Source organism: Eschscholzia californica, unplaced genomic scaffold (genome assembly GCF_041429995.1).
Source record: "Eschscholzia californica isolate CP2 unplaced genomic scaffold, dmEscCali1.0.p SCAF_5, whole genome shotgun sequence".
Classification (NCBI taxonomy): Eukaryota; Viridiplantae; Streptophyta; class Magnoliopsida; order Ranunculales; family Papaveraceae; genus Eschscholzia; species Eschscholzia californica.
Window position 1 is genome coordinate 43,383,761 of NW_028238472.1, and position 23,941 is coordinate 43,407,701.

The 23,941-nt window shown below is 33.7% G+C and overlaps 1 protein-coding gene and 1 long non-coding RNA gene across 4 annotated transcripts; both read left to right on the plus strand.

Annotated features, from left to right (window-relative positions):
• The first annotated feature begins 10,838 nt into the window (after positions 1 to 10,838).
• LOC147539450 (uncharacterized) lies at positions 10,839 to 14,353 on the plus strand. 3 transcript variants are annotated; one of them, XM_086644013.1, is made up of 3 exons: positions 10,870 to 11,669; positions 13,249 to 13,329; positions 13,412 to 13,827. In XM_086644013.1, exons 1-2 carry the CDS (start codon positions 11,127 to 11,129, stop codon positions 13,297 to 13,299), a joined length of 594 nt encoding a protein of 197 aa, XP_086500139.1. In that variant the 5' UTR covers positions 10,870 to 11,126; the 3' UTR covers positions 13,300 to 13,329; positions 13,412 to 13,827. The 3 variants fall into 3 exon arrangements, with proteins under 3 accessions (XP_086500138.1, XP_086500139.1, XP_086500140.1); XM_086644014.1 differs by lacking the exon at positions 13,412 to 13,827 and adding an exon at positions 13,997 to 14,353 and having other exon boundaries at positions 10,953 to 11,669; XM_086644012.1 differs by having other exon boundaries at positions 10,839 to 11,669; positions 13,249 to 13,827.
• Positions 14,354 to 22,565: 8,212 nt separating this feature from the next.
• Positions 22,566 to 23,941, plus strand: LOC147539451 (uncharacterized). Its single transcript, XR_015225971.1, has 2 exons — positions 22,566 to 23,375; positions 23,473 to 23,941. It is a non-coding gene; the product is annotated as an uncharacterized LOC147539451 (long non-coding RNA).

A 23,941-nucleotide genomic window follows, 5' to 3' on the forward strand; every position in this document is an offset into this window, starting at 1 on the left:
GGCATGTGCCCCCAGAACCCCCAAGGTGGATTTGAAAACCTTTCTTCCCCTCTACTCAAAACATATATGGGAAAAAAAACATTTCTATGGAGCCAACAAATTGCGAAGTGTCTTCAGTTGGCTCCACCCTTTCTAACAATCTCATTGAGTGTTTCAACTCGCAGATATCTCAATTCCAAAATGACGCTCTTACTGCCATCCCGGAATTAGATGAAATTCGTAAGGCCACTTTCTCTCTGAAACCTGGTGCTGCTCCTGGGCCGGATGGGTATCCTCCTCTCTTCTATCAAGCCAACTGGGATACAGTCAAGGATGATCTCCTCCATATGGTTTCTCTCTTCTTTCGAGAGGCCACTCTCCCTACGATGTATAACCATACTCACATCTGCCTAATCCCTAAAACTAAAACCCCCAAACCCCGGCTGACTACAGACCGATTAGCCTCCTTAATACAACCTACAAAATCATCACCAAAATCCTAGCCAATAGGCTCAAGCCAACTCTGGCTGATATCATATCCCCCTTCCAAGCTGCTTATGTTCCGGGAAGGCAAATCACAGATAACATCATTATTTTCCAAGAGCTAATTCACTCCTTCAAGAAAATCAAAGGAGCGAAAAGCTATTTCGGTCTTAAACTCGATATGTCCAAAGCTTTTGATCGTATTGAATGGCATTATCTGGAGCAAATTATGCTCCTGATGGGTTTCTCTCCTAGTTGGATTAAGCTTGTCAGTACTTGTCTCAACTCTAGCTCCATGGCTGTCCTGATCAATGGGCGCCCCGGGCGCACATTTGATGTTAGCAGGGGGATTCGTCAAGGCGACCCGCTTTCGCCTTTCCTCTTCGCTATTTCCATGGAAGGCCTTAGCCGTCTCCTTGATAAACAGAACAGCCACACCCCCTTCATCGGCTTCCCGATCTCTAATTCGGATCTCACTATCAACCATCTGCTCTTTACTGACGACTGCATTATCTTTGGTCAAAATTCTCTTGACAACATCCACAATCTCAAGAAGATTCTTAAAGAATGCGTCGGGTCAGATGATAAACTACTCTAAATCCAACATCTTCTTCTCTAAAAACTCGCACTTGAAATTCAAGCGTATGATTATTCGTGAACTTAAGGTTCATCAATCCTCGGTTGGCGATAAATACCTCGGCATTAATCTGTTCATTGAGAAAAATAAAAAATCTATCTTTCAACCCCTTCTCACCCAAATTAAAAACAAACTAGTCAAATGGCAATCTAATTTTCTTTCTCAAGCTGGTTGCTCGGTAGTCATTTCAACTATCGCAGCGGTCGTTCCCCGATACCAAATGCAGTGCTTTACCATCCCTAAAGGCATATGTAACAGCATTGAGTCCATCCAAAGGACTTTCTGATGGAAAAAATCCAAAACTTTCCACACTATCAATTGGTCTACTATTTGCAAACCAAAGAAACTGGGTGGTTTTGGGTTACGCCTCCCTCTTCTTGATAATCAAGCCTTTCTCAACAAGATAATCTGGCGCATTATCAATAATCCTAATGCAATATGGGTTCGTGTGCTCAAAAGTAAGTACTTCCCCAAATCCCATAAGCCCACTCCCCCCAAAGCCACTCATTTTTGGCCCTGAAAATCTATTACTAAGCAATATTCTCAAATGGAAGGTCTTATTTTCTGGGACATTAATACAGGGATTAACATTAACATTTGGCAGGATTTTTGGATCCCGAACCACCCCCTCCCATAACTAACCAAATGGGGTCTAACCTTAAATGGGTTTCACAACTTATTACTAATAACAGTTGGAATTTTCAGATTTTACAGCAGTGTTTTAATGATGAGATATGCAGTTCAATCCTGAGCATCAACCTCCAAATTAATCAAGAAGATAAACCGATGTGGACATTAACTAAATCAGGTAATTTTTTCATAAAATCTATGTATTACTATTTAAGAACAGGAAGCACGGACATTATGCAGGATCAAACCGACTGGCTCTTTATCTAGAACATGAATACAATCTCGCGCGTGAAACTATTCCTATGGAAATGTTGTACCAATAGCTTACCTGTAAAAGCTAAAATTGGCAAGTTCATTGGAGACAAATTCTCTTGTATTAACTGTGATAATAACGAAACTTTATATCATGTGATGCTTCATTGCACGTTTGCAAAAGCAATATGGTTCCATTTTCAGGTGAGAACATATCAGATTAGCTCGACTAATCAATGGATTAAACAATGGAAAACACTAAATGAGGATATTACCAATCAATATGCCAAGATCCTTTGGTTCATATGGAAAGCTCAATGTGAAAACTGTTTTAACACGAACAAACAAAATCCACGACAAATAATAGACAGAATTAATAATGCGTCTATCACTCCTCTCAAGATTGAGACAGTTATCACTAACAAATGCAGGAACACCACTAAGCAACAAATATGGAGACCTCCATCGACACCATATTTAAAGTTGAACGTTAGACGCCTCTTCTACCAAAGCTACAGATCCGACCGGAATAGGATGTATTATTAGAGATGAAGAGTCGAATTTCATTATAACAGCAGCAGACTCGGTGCGGTGCCAAAACGTGGAAGAATGTGAAGGACGGGCCATCCTTTCTAGTATACAATGGGCGTTACAATTGAACATTACTCACGCTCATATAGAAAGTGATAATCAAGCTCTTGTCAATTTCATTAATGGTCAAAGCGTAGGACTACACTGGCAATCCTTAAAGATTATGCAACAAATTAGGTCCCTTATAGACAAATTCGAGGGCATCATGTTCACATGTGTACCTAGAGATTGTAATGCTCCAGCAGATGCGCTTGCAAAATGGGGAAGAAGAAATGAGGACCGAAAAGTGTGAAATTCTGTACCTTCTTTTGTTTCTGTTCTACTTTAGTTGTATTGTTTGTATTTTGTACGCTCATTTTTTCTTTAATGCAATGTTCTCTCATAAAAAAAAAAAGCAAATTGCGAAGTCCAAAACTAGTAAACTATATAAATTTGTAACTATTCTTAGTATTTTTTTGACACAAATGAACCTTCAGCAAGTCTTTTTGTTATTCTTTATTGTTTATTTGTGTTCAGCTTACTCGATTCTGTGTTTTTATTTGGTGATAATTCAGGGAATATTGAGTTTAATCAAAATACTTGGATTTTTAGAAGACATTGTAGGATGATCTCACATCCACAAAATCATGTACACATCTAGTGCTACCAGCTAAAGTTCATGTAAGCTTGAGTGTAACTCATTTTCCTACAAATTACCAAGAAAAAGCCAAAAAGTTATGCTTTGATAATGTAATAAAACACCTATTTATGAGTGTTATTGTTTTAGTTTTTTATGTAATTCTTCTAGAAATTATAATATTACCGAGAGACACTTATAGATCAAATTTAAGACTATAAAAAAATATGCAATTAATAACAAGTCCATCTAATGCAAAAGTATTAGAATTCTTGCAAGAAAATAGTTGAGAGAAAGTGTATCTCCTTTGTACTTAGCATTGACATTTATACAATTTCTATAACAATAAGTGTATTTTCTAATGTCAATATAAAATTTAACAATCAAATAGAAAACGACTGGATAGGTGTTAATTGGATTGCTTATGTTGAAAAAAAATTATTTGATACTTGTTTTAATGCAACTATTATTCAATGAATTCAAAAGATAAAAGTTTCCAGAAAATAACTATATATATGTTTTTGAGTCGAATGCTACAAAATATAAGATGTGGTTACTCTTTTTATGATATTTGAATTGTTTCTTGTTTTTCTAAAGAAAAATTGTCTTCATATAAAAAATGTTCTGGCCTCGCCACAGGCTGACGTAACACTCTAACTTCAGTCTTTCCATGAATTTTCTATCTAATTTTTAAGTTCAATTATTAATTTTTCTTCTAACTTTTTAGTTTTTTTCGTTCAATTCATGATTTCAATTTGCATTTGTATTCTTTGAATGTATACGAGGGTTGATCACAGTTGAGTCGTACGAGGGTCGGATAACATCAAGTTTATATTTCTAATAAATTGTCATTTCCTAGTTTAGTACTAGGAAACCCGAAACCCTAAACCCTAATTTCTCTAGCTATAATAAGAGAAGGTTTTAGAAATTAGATTATTGGGTTATATCTAACTAATGTAACCAATCAAAAACTCACAATTTTGGTGATTATCAATAAATCTAATGTAGGTCGTGATTATCTGATCGAACCACATCAAAATATCGTGTCAATTGTTTCAATGTATTTCTCCGATTATCACATATTCGTGAATTTTCTTGACTATCACATAATCTTAAATTTTTCGATTATCACATAATCTTGAATTTCTCGATTATAAAATAATCTTGAATTTTCTCGATTATCACATAATCTTGAATTTCTCGATAAAATAATCTTGAATTTTTTCGATTATCACATAATCTTGAATTTTCTCGATTATCACATAATCTTGAATTTTCTCAATTATCACATAATCTTGAATTTTTTCGATTATCGTGTTATGGCAAATAACTGGATCCCGTCACCGCTCCCACGAACAAAATTGACTAGCCAACCGTGTTTGACTCAACTGCCCTTTCACCATTGTCATTGTTGATGGACTCACTGACTGGGTCAACTTATTTGACCCCTTTAAGACTTCGCTGAACTTTGTTGACTTAGTCAGCAAGCTTTGACTTCGCAAAAATACCGTCTGCGGTTTTCTAGTATTTGCTATATCCGAAAATCGACCTCAGAGCTCTTTTGGGTCGATCGATTTTCGGCCTTCTCTTTTACCAATCGACCACTACTCACAAAAATGCCGTCACTGGTATGTTTTGAATTACCCTTTATCATCTCTGATGATTTTCAAACCCGAAAATCTTTTTTTTTGGAGGTTTCTCTGTTTAAAGTCCAAACTATCCACAATCGATTTTTAGCCGAGTTCGATTGGTATGGACTATACCAATCATCGAGTAAGAGTCATACAGTTTCTCTTATTTAATTCTAATCCTAAATTGAGATTGGGAATCCTTAGTTTTGGAAAACCCCCAACTTTTTGTTGGAGAATTCAATTTCACCAAGTTACCTATTTGTGACAGCTTCTCTTACCAGTGTTTTGTGTGACAGTCTTTTGCCAAAGTTTCTTATTATTGGAGCATGCTTTTTACGACAAATTCTTACTATCACTTATATCCAACTATTTCCAGTAGTGATGCAATTTTTATATCACTTTTTCTCTTCGATCTGTGACACTACATAAAGTAATTTCATCTATTTCTTTCCAGAAATCAATCTGTGACATTTTCTGAATCATGATTTCTCTTCCTTACAAAATTTATTTTCAAAATTTCCTTCAACGAATAGAATTTCCTTATCTTGATTTTAATTCCATAATTAAACCCGTGACCTTGCTTTTCACAATGAATTCCTTGTCGACCATGCATAACAACGACTTCATTTGTGTTGTTCCCTGCTCAGTCTATTTTGGGTGTTTTCACTATTTTCTTAGCAAATAAATCTTTTTCGAAGATTCTCCCAACACCATCATTTTGGTTGTTACTTTTACAACAATTTTTAGGAATTGCGACAATGATGTTCTTGTCGACTTTACACACTGACGTTATTTCATTGTCACTCATTAGGTCATTTCTTGATAATTTTCATCTGACAATGATTTTCTTGTCGTTTTTTCAACACACCGACTTTATTTTTGTTGTCTCTCATTACACAATGTTTTTCATGTCGACTTTAGACACATTAAACGTCATTTTTGTTGTCGCTTATTCGATACTCCTTGACAATTTTTCCTGCCAAGGCGCTAATGATTTCATTGTCAACATTCGCCTTCAAAACATATATTTTTGTTGACATTTTTTCCACAAGTTCATACAATGACCATCTTCTCATACATGACAACAATACATTTACTTTTGTTGTCATTGATTCTCGTTCAAGTTTTCACATTTTTTCAACGTTTTTGTTGTGACTTAATGATCTTCTGTCATCTTCACCAATTCGAGAATGACACGAAGACAAATAAGAAGAATCAACAAGTTTTTTGGCTCTCCAAGTCAGACACTTCAAAGTTTTGCGTGCTCCTACTTGTGAGGGGAAGGGGGAACACTAGGATACGTGATAAAGACGAATTAATACGAAGAGATCTGACGATCAAGATGAGTCCAAGTATTGAGGTATGTGTGTAACACGTGTATGTGTAACACGTGTATGTGTCACACGTGTATGTGTCACACGTGTATGTACGTGACGGGTCGAGAAGAAGAGTCCGGCAATCAAGAAGAATTCAGAAAATTTGAAGATATACGAAGATCCAAAATATTCACTCTCTCATATTTAGGATATCTCTTGTAACTATCTAATGGTAATGTTAGATAGGTTTTATATTATTTCCTAGTTTAGTTAGGAGAAACTAAGAGACCCTAAACCTTAATTTATCTATAAATAAGAGAGGATTTTAAGAATTAGATTATTGAATTATATCTTTCCAATGTGACCAATCAAACCCACAATTATGGTGATTATTAATAAATCTACAATTGTTTATCTGTGGATGTAGGTCGTAATTATCCGACTGGACCACGTTATTTATCGTGTCAATTATGTCAATGTAGTTCTCCGACTATCACATAATCGTGATTTTAATCATCTTCTTCTTTCTCCATAACTTCAACTAAACTACAACTTTTGTCACCTCAAACATATTAAGAGAGAGGATCCAAGTTGTAACCTCTCAAACTCACCCACTACTTTATGTTGCAAGCTCTTAACAGTGAAAGAAAGAAAGAAAAATCTCAATAGATGAAGATCAACCTCCAATTTTACGGTAACTTTGTTTTTTTGTCCTAGATTTCGTGGCAAAATCTCATTTTGACTGACCCAATTTTTGTGGGATTTTCCACGAAATAGAAGAAGGAGAAACAAAACATTTGATTTCTAGGGTTCCACAATTGAAAAATAAGTTCAAGTCTTTCCTCAAAATCAAAATATTTTAGAGCTAGTCAGCAAATATCCAATTATGTTGGTAAATAAAGAACCCTAACTTATTAAGATTTTGGATTTGAAAAGAAAAATTATTTTTATATCTCTTTCTTGAGGTTCTTTAACTAAGGGTGCTTTTGATTTTTTTGATCTTGTCATCTTCAACAATGTTATTCTCCCATTTTATCGCCTTAAAGAGTTGGTAATAAGAAGAAGAAAAAAAGAATAAATAAATCTAGGGTTTATGGAAAGGGAAGCATTTATCTTAAATCCTCTGTACGGATATCAGTTTGCATGTAGTATATTTGTATTTGTTAACTTAAAATTTTGTCCATATAAGATTTTTGTTTGTCATAATAAAAGGAGATAATCGAAATAAAACACACCAAAATTTTTGTTTACTAAAATATTTAATTGTAAATACAATTGTTGCTGAATGATAAATCTCTCTCTCTCTACATTTATCTTTTTTGTTTCTATAAGATTTGGAAAACATCTATTATGAAGAGTTAATTGTTATTCTTTTTCTGGTTTTATGATTTGGAGTCAATTAGCTGACAGTCTTATAATCTTTTAACTAGACTTTACAAATTATGTAAACAGGTAGGTACGCATATATCTTTGCCGGTAATTAGTTTTTTGAATTTTCTTTGTTATAAATTTTCTCTTGATTTTCTTCTTTAAATTTCAATAAAAATTAACTTTTTATCAATTTTTTTTTAAACAATTCGAATTGCCTCTTATAAAAGTAAAATGAATTTTTACCTCCAATATACGATCTGAAAACTTCTATGAATTTTTTATGTTGCTTTCAACACCAATAATCAGTTTCAGACTTTTTTGAATTAAAAACTATTAACTTACTTTAAACTTTTGTTTCTGATCTTTATTTTCGCCATTGTCCTTGTTGTTTCTTATTGTCGGTAGATGTGATTTACTTTCCTATTCGCATTCATCGGTCAAAAACCATTAACTTCTATGATTTGCAAGACGCAATTGCCTGTGTCATAGGGGCACGGGTTATAACTAGTAATATGATCCTCAATCCCTACTATATATAGTGGAACGCTATTATAACCCGACCTTCTCTCACTAGAGTATTTCCAGAGTCTCTTTTAGTCTTTCTCCGTAACATTCTTAGTGTGCTCGTGATTTACTTTTTACTTTTTCTATGATATCTTTCTTCCTTCGCACTTTACTAATTATTTTTGTCTAGCTTGGAGCTTAACTTAATATTTGTGCACTAATTGAAGTAAGGGAGGGAGAAACATTCCCTGTCAAAGCCACCGTTTTCATTCCGATGATGTCAGAAAGTGACTTCTCAGAAATCACAATTCTTCGTGTAGTCATGATTCATTTTCTAATTATTATTTTTATTGTCTTTTTTTTCGTTTACAGTTTACCAATAATTTTATATCTGAATTAAGCTAATATTTGTAGAGTAATTGAAGTAAGGGTAAGAGGTATAATCTTCCACCTAGAGGTCAAGGGTTTGAGACACACGCTGAACAATTCAAAGAAACAAATATTTATTGACAAAGTCACTGTTTTGATTTTGAAGATGTCAGAAGTGACTTCCTAAAAGTCGTCATAAAAATCGTCTAGTACCTTGGAGCCAATGTTCCCTCCAGGCCATGGTGAAAAGAAAAATTTTAAGTTAACAAATATAAATATACTACATGTAAACCAATATCCCTAAGACAATGTTGAGTACTTTTGCTCTAATAGTGGTGGTTTCTGTAAGGTATGGTATGGTGCATAGTGGTCGATTGAGAAATCCCACACATTTTTATTATTTTAACCTCCATTGAAGTCCAATTGATTTGATTTTTTGTTTTGAACAAAATTGATTTGATTTTATGGTGGACAAAAGAATTTATTAAAAATGTGAATTGTTTGAAGAAAATGAGGTACAATGGGCCACTAACAACTCACTTGATAGTTATACAAATAGATAAATAATTGTGTGTTGAGGTGGAAATCTTTACTTGATGAGAAACTGCACAGCTAGACTTTTCCACCCTCAGACTCTTCTTTCTTTCTTCCGTCATGACTCAAAGGAAGGATTGATTTGGCCTTGCTTTTTCCCTCCAAATATCAAACTCTATGGTCTGCCTCTTACTTTCTGATCGGCTTTTTTTATTCATTTTTTTTTTTCGTAAATTTAAAATTGATCCTGTTTTATTTACACCGTCAGTTCAATACAATGGTTAACTTTTTTGTTTCCGTAATTGCTCTCCTTGAGTCAATTTTGAATTTACAAAATCATTTTTACAAGGAGGGCAATTATGAAAACAAAAACGTTTACCATTACAGTTAACTGACGGTGTTAACAAAAGAGGGTCAGCTTTGAATTCACAAAAACACAGGGAGCCAAAAAAAAGCTGATCACAAAGTAGGGGGTTAAAAAGAAAATAACTCTACTTTTATGTTATTTTAATTATGTGAAAGAACCATTAACAAGCCAAGGCTAATACTGTTAAAGAGCAATTGATTTTGTTAATTGTGGTAAAATATCGTTACACGACACAGAATAAGTAATTTTGCACTTATTTAAGTGAAAAATTGTTTAGTTTAGTGATGTTATGATTTAAGACTTCAATTAAATTAAATTTTGACTTATCTTAAAGTCCAAAGTCTTTGCTTTTAACTTTAAAGTTAAGTTACTTAAATTCAATACTATACACGAATTTTTGACTCTTTGTCGCTAAACGACACTTAACAATAGTTCGTTTGCATATAATTGCTGAATCAATTTATATGATTAATATGGTACATAATGTGTAACACAAAGGAAATAACGGAACATCTCCTAGTACCAAATCAAATCTTATCTCTAGGAAACCAAATTTGCATAAACATAAAATACAGTATTAAAAATGTCTACAAGAGGACCAAATGGTAAGACAAAAAATAAATTGGACCCTTTTCTAATCAATCGATTAGCAAGGACTAGGAGTAGATAAAAAAGCATAGGATAACAAAGTCCACGCCCACATCTTTTCTTTCACTTGAGTACCCAGTATTAAATAGTAAAAGAATTAAACCTTCTAATTAGCTTTAAGAAGCATACCAAACACCATAGAGACGATTTTGCCCTCGATGTTAACCATCAAAACCTTACCAAACATCTCTCTATCTATTCTCTCCGTAGAAATCATCAAAGTTCTTATATACGTGGAAGATCTCTGCCCCTTCGTCAGAATAGGACTCTCGAGAAAATGAAGTCATAATCATAATCTACGAGTGTTTTCTTTGGATAGAGAGAAAATGAAAAAAAAAGAATTAAACAACATAGAGATTAGAGAGAGAAAAGAAAGCTAGAAACTAGAAAAACTTATGAAAAATAAATTGAGAGATAAAAAAAAATAACCAACTTCAAAATAACGGTTCTGTTTGCTAGGGAGGAACCAAAAAGGAAGTTAGACAGATCACAAAGGCGAATCGAACACGTCCACCATCTTTTGGTGTAACGGTTAGACACCCCTCTTAAGCCCACGAGGTTGTGGGATCGAGTCTCGGTGGAAGAAATTTACCATCAAGATTTATCCCATGTAATTTAGGCAATATACAAAGTAAATAACGTAATAATTTTGTCGGGCTTTAGGCCAGCCTCTTTTGTATTGTCGGGCTTTAGGCCTCTTTCATCATGGTTTAAATTAAGCGGTTATCGTGGTCAATCTTCATGATGTATCAATGCCTTATAACGACTAACGTAGATCGTAGTCGATTTCTGAAAAGAAAGCGAATGGAACACTATAGGAGGTCAAAACAATGAGAAAGTCATATTTAGGGGGCTATTTCGAAATTAGTCCTTTCATAATTATTATCTATCGGTGATGATTTAACAATTTAACATGTATGATGTAACGGTTTTATCGGGTCACCCACCCACCACCAATAATTCTCTTCTTCCTACTTTCTCTCTCTAAAAATCCTTCTGTTCTTTCGCTGGCATTTCTGTCTCTCACTGTCTTCTTTCTTTTCCTCCCTCCCTCATAGACATAATCTCTCCCCCGCCTCTCTCTCATCACAAACCCTAACCCTAAAACCTCCAAACCACAAAAACAATATCAACCCTAAAAAATCCAATCGAGTATATACATCACCATATCAAGAACATATTGAAAATCTATTAAAAAATGGTTTCTTCATCTTCTTGTTCAATTTGGTTCTTCAATCTCTTTCTAATCTCTCTCTTTATCTCAAGTTCATCTCTTTCTTCTTCTTCTTCTTCTTCTGTTGGATCAGATTCTGCAAAAAGTATATATGAAGTATTGAAATCACATGGACTTCCAATTGGTTTACTTCCTAAAGGTGTTAAAGAATTTAGCTTAGATGATAATGGAAGATTTGAAGTTCATCTTGATCAATCTTGTAATGCTGAATTTGAAACAGCTATTCATTATGATCGTAATGTTACTGGAATTCTTAGTTACGGTCAGATCCAAAAACTTACTGGAATTTCTGCTCAAGAATTGTTCCTTTGGTTTCCTGTTAATGGAATTCGTGTTGATATACCTAGTTCTGGTTTAATTTACTTTGATGTTGGTATTATTTTCAAGCAATTTTCACTCTCTTTGTTTGAAACTCCTCCTGATTGTACGGCTGTTGGTAGTATTGATCCTCCCGATCTTCTCTTCACTAAAACCGATGTTGTTTCCGAGACTATGATCATTAAGAAGGTTTTGCCCTAATCCCTTTTTTTTCTCAATTATTTTTTTATTTGTTGATGATCAAGTTGATATTTTTATTGGTTAAATTGAATGATTTCATATTCAGCTTCCATGATTTGTGCTTTGCTTATATAATTGATATTTTATATTGTCTTATTATACTAGATTGAATCCATTATAGTAGAGACTGGTTTCAATTTTCCTGACTTTGGGGATAATTGGTAGAATATTATTATCTTCCATTATTTGGGATTTTCAGCTTTTTAGGTTTAAATGATTGATAATTTGTATTATGCAATTATATTTGGATTAAACCCATTATTATTTTAAAGATAGATTTCAGTTATCCAATTTCTCATCTTTCTTTTAGGTATTATATTCTTGATTACTAGATCGTTCTTCTCCCACGTGGGACTATTCTCAAGGATGACTTTATAGTAGTTTATCTTCAACTTTATTGAGACAATTTAGGTTCTATAATTTCTATTTTGATGCTTGGTATTCTATTTTGTGAGTTATATGTTGATTGAGTTTGATTCCTTTATATGAGGGGCTAGTTCCAGTTATCTGAATATTTTGACATATTTTTACCATATTGTCATTCCAAGGACCACTGTCCACTAATAGTTCATCTTCTATTCTTTTGGGTTTCTACTTCTATGATTCAGCTTAAATGCATAATATCTTCTGCTCGGCGATTATATTGGGATTGAATCCATTATCGAATCTGGTTTGGAGATGTCTAGATTCTCTGACTGTTTGTTGTCAATTTTACAGATTCAACGAATCGATAGGAGTTCATTTCAATCCTCTAGGAATTCCATATTTCATGTCCTTTGATTTCTTCATGATTGATGTTGTCTCTTCTGTTATTATATTTTACGTTTCAAAATGATTGGCATTTGTTGCGAGCTTTCTTCCAGGATGTATGCTGTTTTTGTTCTAGCCTTTTAGGGTCATTTTAACAAATAATGAATCTAATTTCGAGATTTTCAACTCTTTGTTCTCCGATGTTGTCATGCTTTGTGTGTTTGATTTGTCCTGTTATGTATTTATATGCAGACTAAGTGCATTAAAAATAAGAGTGAATTGCCAAATGCAGTTCGTGATACTTACAATTTATTTCTGTTTTATTCATTTCCATCATAGTGTTATGATTCATTCATTACTTCTTTGTTTAGCTTCAATAAACTACTAACGACAATAGTTTGTTGATATGTTGGATCTTAATTATTAGCTAGATAGTTTTCATTATATTTGGGAAATGACTTTAATTTGGTATCGACACGTTCTCCTAATTGCTACGTAACATCGAGTCCGTTACGGGTTTTAATAAGATGAGGATATGGCTATGTATATGTTTCTGGAAGATAGTTATATTATCTCACTATTGTATTGAGTCTGTGCTTGGTGTTATATTTACAAAATTCCAAAATCTAAAGGTATTTTATGGTCTTTACGTGATTACGTAGCAAAATTTATATCTTTACAACTTATAATCTGATATCCAATTTTTAAGAAATACATTTAAGGATTGATTTGCAGTACTTGTCACATTTTCTTACTCAATTTTGGCACTTCACTGCAGAATCTACCGAGAAAGCTGAAGCATGAAAGTGATCAAAGGGCTGATCAGTAGTTCTACGAAAAAACAACTCAAGATTCAATGGTTAGTTCATATTTAAATTGTGGAATCTCTTAAAAAGACGACTAAATCAGAAAGTCTGATTTTGAAGTTCTTATTCTTAAAGGTGTGTGCTTGCTTAGAGTATAGTGCAGACTAGTTAGGCCTCGTTGTCTCTGTCTAAGTGGGCAGAGAGTCATGTAATCTTGACGATAAGTTGAGGAGAGGAGACAGAAGAGAATTACCGGGAAAGGTTGAGAGAGGTTGTTTTGGTTGATGTATTGAAGATCATAATCTTCCTGACCAGAAGACATGTTTCTTCCTCCAAGTCTCTGTAAATGTGATATGTCCGTCTGTATGATTATTCTTGTCATCTTCATCGAGGTAAGACCATTTTTTTCTTGATAGAACACAATAAAGTAGCTTCATTTCTTGATTTTAAATTCTTCTTTTTACTCCTCCCAATGGCATGTTATTTTGTTTTCTATTGATTATTCCGTTAGAGATTATAATCGAAATAAACACAAGATTTGTTCTGGTGTATTGGTTGGTATGTGGTACAATATAATATGGTTGTGGAGTTTGAAATTCAAGAATGCTAGAACCAAAATTTGTTGTATTTTTTCATGTAGGATTTTTTCATCAAATATCATCTAAACTCTGCAGTTGTGAGATTATAGTTTCTTTAGAAACTGACCCATGTTTGTTTCAGGACATTGTTGAATGGGTTTTGATGAAAAGGAGAAAAATCTAAATGTATTGACGGCAGAGTCTCGCCCTTGATTTCAAATCGTTGAGATTTTCAAAAATAAAGAAAGTTTCCGTGCTGTAAAGACTTTGTCAAAAATTTGTCAATTTTACTTGATTCATTTTAGGGTTTTTTGTGCTTACCCCCTCGTCCCTAATTGGTAATTGAGTCTACCCCCTCAATAATGGGTAATTGAGCTTACCCCCTTGGACTTACTATTAGTGACAAAAAAACAAAGGCTATGTTTGGCGTACGTGAAATAATTGCCACTACAAAGAACAATTATTCTTCAATATGATTCATATTCGGGATTTTACCTCATTTTATTGTTTGATTTGGTCAGGAATATGATTAGTAAAAATTGATTTTGTTTATATATTGTCGGAGGGAAACCATTTTGAGTGAGGTGTTTTTCTCTCTTTTTTTCTCTCCCCTCTCTCTTTCGCTTACTATCTAGTCGTTTTTCGGTGAAAAATTGCTGGAAAATAGCTATTGTTTGGGGTTTTCCCTTGACTGTTTTGGGAAAACCCCAAACCACTAGCTTCGCTTTCCCGTGAATGGAGAAGTAGGGAGAGAAATGGAGAGAGAGTATAGAGAGAAATTGAGAGGGAGGAGTAAAGAGAAGAAAAATAAATGAAGGTTGCAGTTTTAATGGAAGGAGAGAAGAGGAAGAAGAAGAAAGGAAAAAATGGTGGTGGCCGGAGTTAGAGGTGGTGACCGAAGTTGGTGGTGGTGATCCGAGTTGGTGGTAAGAGATGAGGAAGAAGAAGAAGACTTGTTTCCTTTTAAAATTTTGCACTCCGGAAAATTGGTCAAAATTCACATCTTCCTTTTAAAATTTCTACCTCAGATAATTTTCTTAATTCCCCAAATCACCCACCTAAAGAAAAATCTCTGGGTAATCCATGTTTCTTTGTAAAATATCTGGGGATAATTTTTTTTTTGTTTTAAGTATTTTCTTATTCTTTCTTCTTATCCATCTCATCTCCTCAATAACTTATAGCCAAACTTTTTGTTTTTCCTTCTTCTCAATAATTGGCCCCCCTAAATTTGGGGGTCCTAGGCGGCCGCCTAGGTCGCCTAGTCCCAGGGCCGACCCTGTCTCTATTAAAACCCACTGTAAACAAAAAAAAATGGTACCAAGTAATAACACAACCACCCTTGCATAATTAAGTTCGACCTGTATGTCAACAGTTGGTAGCCCAAGTGGTTCCAAGGTGTTGACATAAACTCCAGAAAGCCCTAGAGGTCCCAGATTCGAATCCCAGAGAAGGTGGAATCTTTGGTTATTTGAATTGGGATTATTAGGGTATAAATAATGTAGTTGGGCTTTAGGTCATAGTTTAGTTGGGCTACAGGCCCGGTTTTGTAAGAGTTTGAATGGGCGGTTATCGAGCTTATCACATATTTGATGTATCAATGCCAAATGTAATACTATCGTTGATCGTAGTCAATTTCCAAAAAAAAAAAAAAAGTTCGACCTGTATACCCCAACCCACATCGTCTGTCTACGCTTGAATGTTCCAACCTATTGCAAACAAGAACGAAGAAATGGATTAATGGCTAAGGAAGATGAAGTGATAAACCAACTCATATAGTCCTATAAAAAGAACAAGACTCCCACCAAAATCTATATAACAAATTAGCTAGGTTTTGGTGCCATGTCATAACTTTGGTTTGTAAATCTCGGTCGTCCAATTTTTTTTTGTAAATCACAACCCTTCTTTTTAACGATTTTTTAAAAGATAAAAGTATAAAAGTTAGAATCACTACCCACTCCCTACTAACTCTCTAACTATTTTTCTCTCTTTCCTCTTTTCTCCTTTTAAACAACTCAATTTTATCTCAGTTATTATTCTTAATATATTTTTTATTACTTCAAAATATTTGATAATTTTGTATAACATAAATATGAAAATTTCCGTGTCCTACGGGCACGGGCTATACCCTAGTACCATACATGTGACTAAGTACTTGTGTTGGGCATGCAGGGCATCGGGGTGGGGTGGAGGATTGGCCATCCCCACCTACCCGACCCGAGTTTCAGCCGAGTCCCTGTTGAGGTTTCACTATGTATGTATATATATATATATAGTAAGTCAGATATTAAGACATAGTAAGTCTTACTACAACAGATTAAACCAAATCTTGATGGTTCAAAATTTCAAACATAATAACTAACTCGAATATCAGCATTTTGCAACAAAAACACTCGAAGTATTCAGCATGGCCATGGGATAGACCAAGTCTACCCCCAATCACAATCCGTTTCCTAAGTTTCTCGAGGGGATTACCCGACCTTGGCATATGACTTGTGGAGTACGGGAGATTGATACTAAGAGCATCTCCAATGCAACACTCAACTTAAAAAACTCAATTTGACACATAAGACTACTTGAGTTTTTGACAAAAAACACTCTCCAGTGCAACACTCAACTAGAAACTCAATATGATGTGGCAACAATAAATATTGAGATACTCAAAATAAAACTCAATTATTGAGTTTTCTTTTGAGTATCTCAACATTTATTGTTGTATTTCAATTGGTCCACATCATCGTTTTATATATTAAAATAAGAAACAAGAGTAAATCTAAAGTAAATGTTGAGTTTTTTTGAGTGTTGCGTTGGAGAAGAATTTTGAATTGAGTATCTCAATAGTGGCACCTATGAAAGAGAAACTCAATTCACACTTGACACATTGGATTAATTGAGTTTTTGTTGAGTGTTGCATTGGAGATGCTCTAAGGAACATTTAGATAATGATGTGAGGATATAGACAGTGTCTTGGCATAATAGCATGTACTAGATTCTAAAGCGGATTTAGTTTACATACATATTCACGCCAGGAGCATCTTGACCATAAGAGATGGATTTGAACATTTTACAAGATTCCAAAAACAGTTGCAGTTTTTATAACCTTGGCGATTCCGTGATTAATCCATTATTGAAACGTAAACTGAACGTTAAAAGTTGATATGTAGCAGCTTCTGAAAGAAACCCTAAAGTAACATATTTAATTCTCATTGGAAATGGAAATCCATGATTTTATTTAACTGTATTATTAGAGTATAAAGAATGACATGTGGGGTAGTTTGTATGACCTTTAGGGTGTATGAGTGTATATAGAAGATACAGTTAAGTGCACATTCCATCCTTATGATGTATCAAAACCAACTGATGTATGATTGTACTTGTGTAATCATGTAGTTTCAAACAATAGAAAATATCTCGTCTAAAGTGTTCGACAAAACTAATTGTCCCAATATACTTAGTTCTGACGTGCGAGATTTTCTACACAGATGATTAATGATTAACTGTTCAACTCAGAATTGGAAGACAATTTTTGCTAATCTAATGAAACTAGTTATCTTTTTTTAAGGGTAATCGTAGTATTATTTATGAAGCAAACACGATTACAACACTTGAAAGAGAGAGTACAGACATGAAAAAACAAACATAATATTCATAATTGAAACAGTTTTCTTCATTCTGTGTCTTTGACAGCTGACGTCCTTCTCCACCATAGGAAGTGGAAAAGAGAAGTACTCCGAAGACGATCATACAGGGCCATAACCAACGACGCGCAACCATCTCCCAACTAAAAAGCCAGATAGGAAACCCTTCGAACCATGACCACCACTTCAAAACCAGATTTAGCTCAAACCACATCCGGAGAACCAAATGGAAAAAGAAATTCATAACTTCAAAAAAGCCACGCAATTTCTTTAAGACGAAATCCAAAGATTCCAGAATTACCCCCCAGTATTCCCTCGATAGAGAAGTCATGTCCCACCCCAATCCGAATAGATCGCGATCGAACACCGGTAAATAGGGTCACTTAGAAAGTATGAGTCGAAAGTCTCAACAAGGCAAGCAAGATAATGCAGACAAGCTGCAAAGGGTGAAAGGTGAAGTAGAGAGCCATAATTGGTGAGAAATATGATCATAAGCGAGGCCACTGTTGTAGTGCTAACCAAGATAGGAGGAGCCTTGAACCATAACAAATACAGAGATAAACCTATATAGATTGACGCGTCAGAGAAAGGCTTACCAAAACGAGTTCCCGAATTAAACCTTGACCACTTACCCGGGTCAAAAGCTTACCAAGCAGATGGAGAACCCACCCCCTTTGTATAATTCCTGAATCAAATGACTGGCCCAAATAATGATAGAGTCCAATAATAAAAGATGATCTTGGGCCACCTAAATATTACACGACCCACTAAACAGTGCAACCCAACAACTGAACTGGAAGGTACACCTATGTCGCACGTGTAACCCTCTAGGTTAATACTAGCATGGCAAGTGACACGTGCACTCTCATCTTCCACCAAGCTGCTGTTGATTTCGGCGTTGGAGGAGAGCTCGACCACCATCAAGTTGTGGTAGTGAAAATCAAACAAATAATGGAAATATGGTTGCTCCATAAGTGGGTAATAAGCTCCAAACAAAGAAAAACAAAAAATAAAAATAAAAGACTATTCCCAGATCTTCCTTAAGGTTACAATAAGCAAACTAATCTAAATGGAAGTATTAGAGTCCAGATCAAAGAAAGAGTACAAAACAAAAAAGAACAACTCTCGACAAGAAATAACAAAGAACAAACAAACCCTAGTACATGAGACTAAAACTAACAAAAACCTAATTCATATGGTAAGAAACTACTCCCTGCATATTGGGTTCAGGGTACCCTTATCTCCGACTGTTTCCAACCAAGATCCATTCCTGATGTCTGTTTACTCTGACTAGCTATTGTTGAAGAAGATGGTTAAATCTGGATGAAAGTGAAAGCTTTTTTGAAGAAGAATGGTTAGATGTGGATGAAGGTGAAGAGAAGATGAAAAAACGCCTAAATTTTTGGTGACGTCATCTCACAACTTCTCTCTCTAACTCTGAGACCTACTCCCATGAAACTAGTTATCCAAGTCAACAAAATCACACCCCGTATATCAAGTTAGAAGAAAAATAAACATGATATCCTATTGAAGAAACTAACCTAATTTATCAAATAAGTGAGCACAAAATCACTAATGACATACCTTATATATTGCTTGGACATATGAAAACCCTGACACATACCCAAAATCTATTACAATATATTAAAACAACTCAGTCAGTTATTCAGGTATAAGTCCGACCATTCATTTTTATTGAGATTTTGACAGAGATCGCATCCGACGTAAATAGATAAAAATCAGTTAGGATATCCCTACAATAACTACTACCCACGTATTTCCCTCTCCCTACCCACAATTTTGTGTCACGATTTACAACTTATTTATGAGTTGGTTAATAATCTCTTCCATATTTCTTCTCCTTTATCTTCTTTATTTTCTTTCGAAATCAACATCATCTTTATTATTGATTGTTTTTCTCCATCTACAGAGAGTTCTTCTTAGGAATCTATTATAATAAAACAGCTCAGTTAGTTATTCAAGGTATAAGTCTGGCAGACCGTCCATTATTTCTGCGGGTTTTGCATCTGAGGGATGAAAATATCCTAAAATCTATATGTTTTAAATGTTTGAGTAATTAGGGACCCCCGCAGAGGTTATTTTAGTCATCTATCAAACAAATCTTTTTTTATCTCTCACGTTCTCTCCTTCTAACCGAACAGGCTTCTCCAAATCTCCTCCAATCTATGTGACTTCTTGAGTTGCCTAAGATAATGGTAAAGATATGTTCCACGTTTTTAGATAAGCGGTTAAAAACGATCCATTAATCTCTTTAACTTCCCACGTATTTGTTTTCTCTCACGTTACTTTTCAGTTTCCATAACTGCATTTCATGTCAAGTATTTAAGCCAATCAACAAAAAAAGTATTTAAGCCAATTTTTCTCTCATTACTACTGCATTAATATAACATTAACAGTGTGAAATTTGAAGTCATTCTCTTTTGGGTCTATGGGTATAAGACCCAAAACAATGTTCAAAAAGGGTTTAGGGTCCGATCTTCTCAAAAAATAGATTTTTAGTCCTTTTGCAATTTGGACATAAAACCCTTACTATATAAAACCAAATCTCGTCCATATCCCCGTACAGATTTCGCGTTTTTTTTTAATTGGGGTCCGTCCAAAATTGAAACGACATTTTTGTTGCGTGATTGAGGGGATTAAATAGAAAATAACGGATATTTCGAAATCAATTTTTTCTCTCTTATTTAAAGATTTGGAAACCAAATCAATTTTCTCCCTTTTACTATGTAATTTTTTTTTCGATTCAAATCAATTTTCTCTCACTTAACTTTCAGATTTGGAAAGAGTATATTTTTTGGGATCAATTTAGCGTGATTTGGGGGTTAATATACAAAACGTATATATCACTTTCTCTCACTTAACTTTCAGATTTTGAAAGAGTATATTTTTCTAGGATCAATTTAGCGTGATTTGGGGGTTAATATACATAACGTATATATATCACTTTCTCTCATTTAATTTTCGTTTTTTACTTATACATAACCAAACATTCCTTATAAATTATGAAACATGTTCATAAATTATATACAATTTACGAACATTACAATAGCATTTGTTTTCGTTTTTACTCATACATAACCACACATCAAATACAAATTATGAAACAAGTTTGTAAATTATGTCTTATTTATTACGAGGAAACCATCATTTGTCATGTATACAACGTAATTTATCCAATATTTCACATTATTTATACCACAACTTAAATGTTTTTTACACAGGTACACTGTAGTATCTTCTCAACTATCTGAGTCATTCAACAAGCAATAGTTACACGCTTTAAATCATTCTTGACAAACGAACGGAATCTTCTCTGATGGAAATCGAAACAACTGACCAACTTCAGTAAATATTTTATCTCAATCATCAGATTTTAGTTTCGTAGTCTTACTTAGGTTGCATGATTTTGTAGGAAATTCCACCAGTAACAACAAAACTACAAAAAGAAAAACATATACATTAGTCAACAAAACATATAATTTACTAGAAACGACATGTATAATACAGTAAATTATATATAATGTTATATAAAATTCATCATGTGTTGGAGAAAACCGAACTTTAGTTAGAATAACAAGGCTACTGTAATTTAAAAAAATATATGTAAAGTGCAATAAATTAAATATAATTTTTGGAACATTACACACTGTTTACCTTCTGTTACAAAAAAATTGTATGGAATCTTCACTGGTTCAAATGTATAAAGCGCAATAAAGTACATATCATGGTTTGAACAATACACATTGTTCACATATGGTTACAATAACATCGTACAGAATGTTCTCTGGTTAAAATGTGTCATATTCAATAAAGTACACATAATTTCGTATAAATTACCCATCGTTTACATTCTGTTACAAAAAAAAACGAACAGAATCTTCTCTAGATCAGAAATGGTATCTATACCGGATCTGATATCAAGAAATGTTCTAAACATCAAGATTTGTACCCTTAATCTAATGAAAAATAAAATAATACATGGATACAAAAATAACATAATCGAAGATAATGAACTAGTAAACAAGGATTTAACATTAACATCATAAATCGGTTATGAAAATCTTAGAGAGAGAAAATCATGAATAATGATGAATATTTGAAAAAATGATACAGAGATGAAATCGATTATAATAAAAATTATAAATATCTTTAAAGATGATGATGAAAAACATTAAAAAGAAAGATTAAACTTGTTACTTTAACCTCATAAACAACTATAGATCTTAACAAAGGTACGAATCTGAATATTTGATGATGGAAATCGAAATAAATAATAGAGTTTTCAGCTGGTCTAATGAAGATGAAGCAGATTTCGGGACTCAATAATGGAGGTTGAAAAGAGGTTTCGGTTTTGGAGAGAGGACATTAATGATTTTCGTTTTGGAGAAGAATGAAGATAAAGTTTCTGTTAATATGGTCGTGATTGGAGAGAGAAAGTGAGATAAAAATGGAAAACGGATATTTGAGAATTTTGAAGGAAAATCAGTTTTTGTTTATATAGAAGGTTAGAAGGTATTATGATTTAATATAAATTCTAGGGATTTCTGTTTTCTCTAGAGATGGATACAAATGGACTAGATATCCATTTAATGTTAATATTTTGGTTTATAAACCTATTTTAGGATTAGAGAGGATTAAAAGTTTGTTTAAGGGTAGATTTTTGGACTATAAGTCCAAATATTCTTCTATTTTCTCTCATTAACTACCCACTTTATATACTTACTCTAATCTTCAAGGCATTGTTTTGGTTCACTACTTTCTTTTGTATTTCTCTAATTCATCTCTCTCAAAGAAATACTCTCCAAAATAAATCATGTATGGGTGGCTTTAAAGGCACCGGGCCAAGAGGTTGTTAGCATCCATCTCTATTAGCACCAGGCTCAACTGCTCATTTCTCTGTTAGCACCGTCCAACTATGTAGACACCGTTCAAAGTGGAGTTAACTCTAACCCTCCGTCCATCTCTCACAAAATATGAACCAAATTGGGAATTCCAAACTTTCTCTCTCTAACCTTTCAAAAACAAACTCTAACTGAAACCAGGAAGCAGAATCTCTATCTCTTTCTCTCTAGAAAACAAAACCTAAGGGAATAAAAAGAAGAACAAAAGGTGGGTATGAACGATTGAGTCTCAAGCAAGAGCATGAAGAGAGATTTTATATTACTTTTGGGTGTGAACCAAACAAATAAAATGATATAATGGTTAAAACATCTTCAGATTTCATTTGGGACTTCATTTTTTTGGCTTATTACCTTGGTTTATTTCACTCAGGTTTGCTTTTCCTTTCTTCTTTGTATGTATTTTAATTGATTTTGAAGAAGGATTTGTTGATTTATGATATGGGTTTTGTGGATCTTGTAGTTTTGTTGATTGGGTTTTTATGATTTGTAGATTGAATGTGTTTTGTTCTTTTGGATCATGATTTTTTTCTTTTAAACTTGGGTATTGGGTTCAGAAGATTAGTTTTACTTGTTAAATGTGAGAAATTGATTTGATGGTGTATGATGGGAAAGTACTACTTGTTGTGTTTGTGGTTTGGATTAGGAATTTTAAGTTAGAGGGTTTAGTTTTTTGTTGAATTTATAACTAATTGATTTGAAATCTTGGGTTGATGAGGATTTGGTTTCTATAATTGGGTAAATTTTTCTTAGATTTGATGAATTCCCCAAGTTTTAGGCTTCTAAATCGATTAAAATAGTGAGGAAGAACATAAAAAGTTATGCTATACTATAACTTACGAGTTCTAGAATGTGGACGTATTGAGTTTTATAGAAGGTTCATTGAATATACAAAACTGGTCTATACATGAATATACGATTCCATAAACTCGAATGGATGAAGATCCGAATAAAAGAATGGTCTCCGGTAAGTGCCGTTGCCGTCGCCGGAGAATGTTGCACTCTTTTCTAGGGTTTTGTTTTGGATGAAAAATTAATTGGGATTCCTTTTATTTTGGAAGAAGAAGATGGAAGGAGCAAATGAAGGTGAACGTCACCCACATTAAAAACCGGTGCTTATAGAGACCTCGGGTCAATGATTATTGACCCGAGTCAATAAAATTTTTGGATGTTAACAGCCTTTTGGCCCGATGCCTTTAGAAGCACCCATCATGTATTAAGTGTGACGGTAGCTTTCTCTCTATTTTATTTGAAACAGATTTACAATTTTTCTACAGGAGAATGCTTAATTTCTTTATGTTTCTTTATTTTACAAGAGAATGACACAATCAATTGGATACCAAAATAAAAGAAAAAGAAGATGACGAAAAAGAAAACTCAGAAGATCATTTGTTCTTTTTTTTTACTAAATTTCTTTTCGTTATTTTCTTTTAACATGTTTTTGATTTGTTCCTCTGAACTTTGTAATGTCCTTATTTCTTTAATATATGTAGTGGGGGCAGATTCTAAATAAATTTGAACTTTAAGTTCAAA

Bases quoted from the DNA above. Each gene is read 5' to 3' on its own strand.
- LOC147539450 (XM_086644012.1), top strand. From the start codon at position 11,127: ATGGTTTCTTCATCTTCTTGTTCAATTTGGTTCTTCAATCTCTTTCTA. The intron at 11,670-13,248 runs GTTTTGCCCTAA...ACTTCACTGCAG, and splicing joins AGACTATGATCATTAAGAAG to AATCTACCGAGAAAGCTGAA.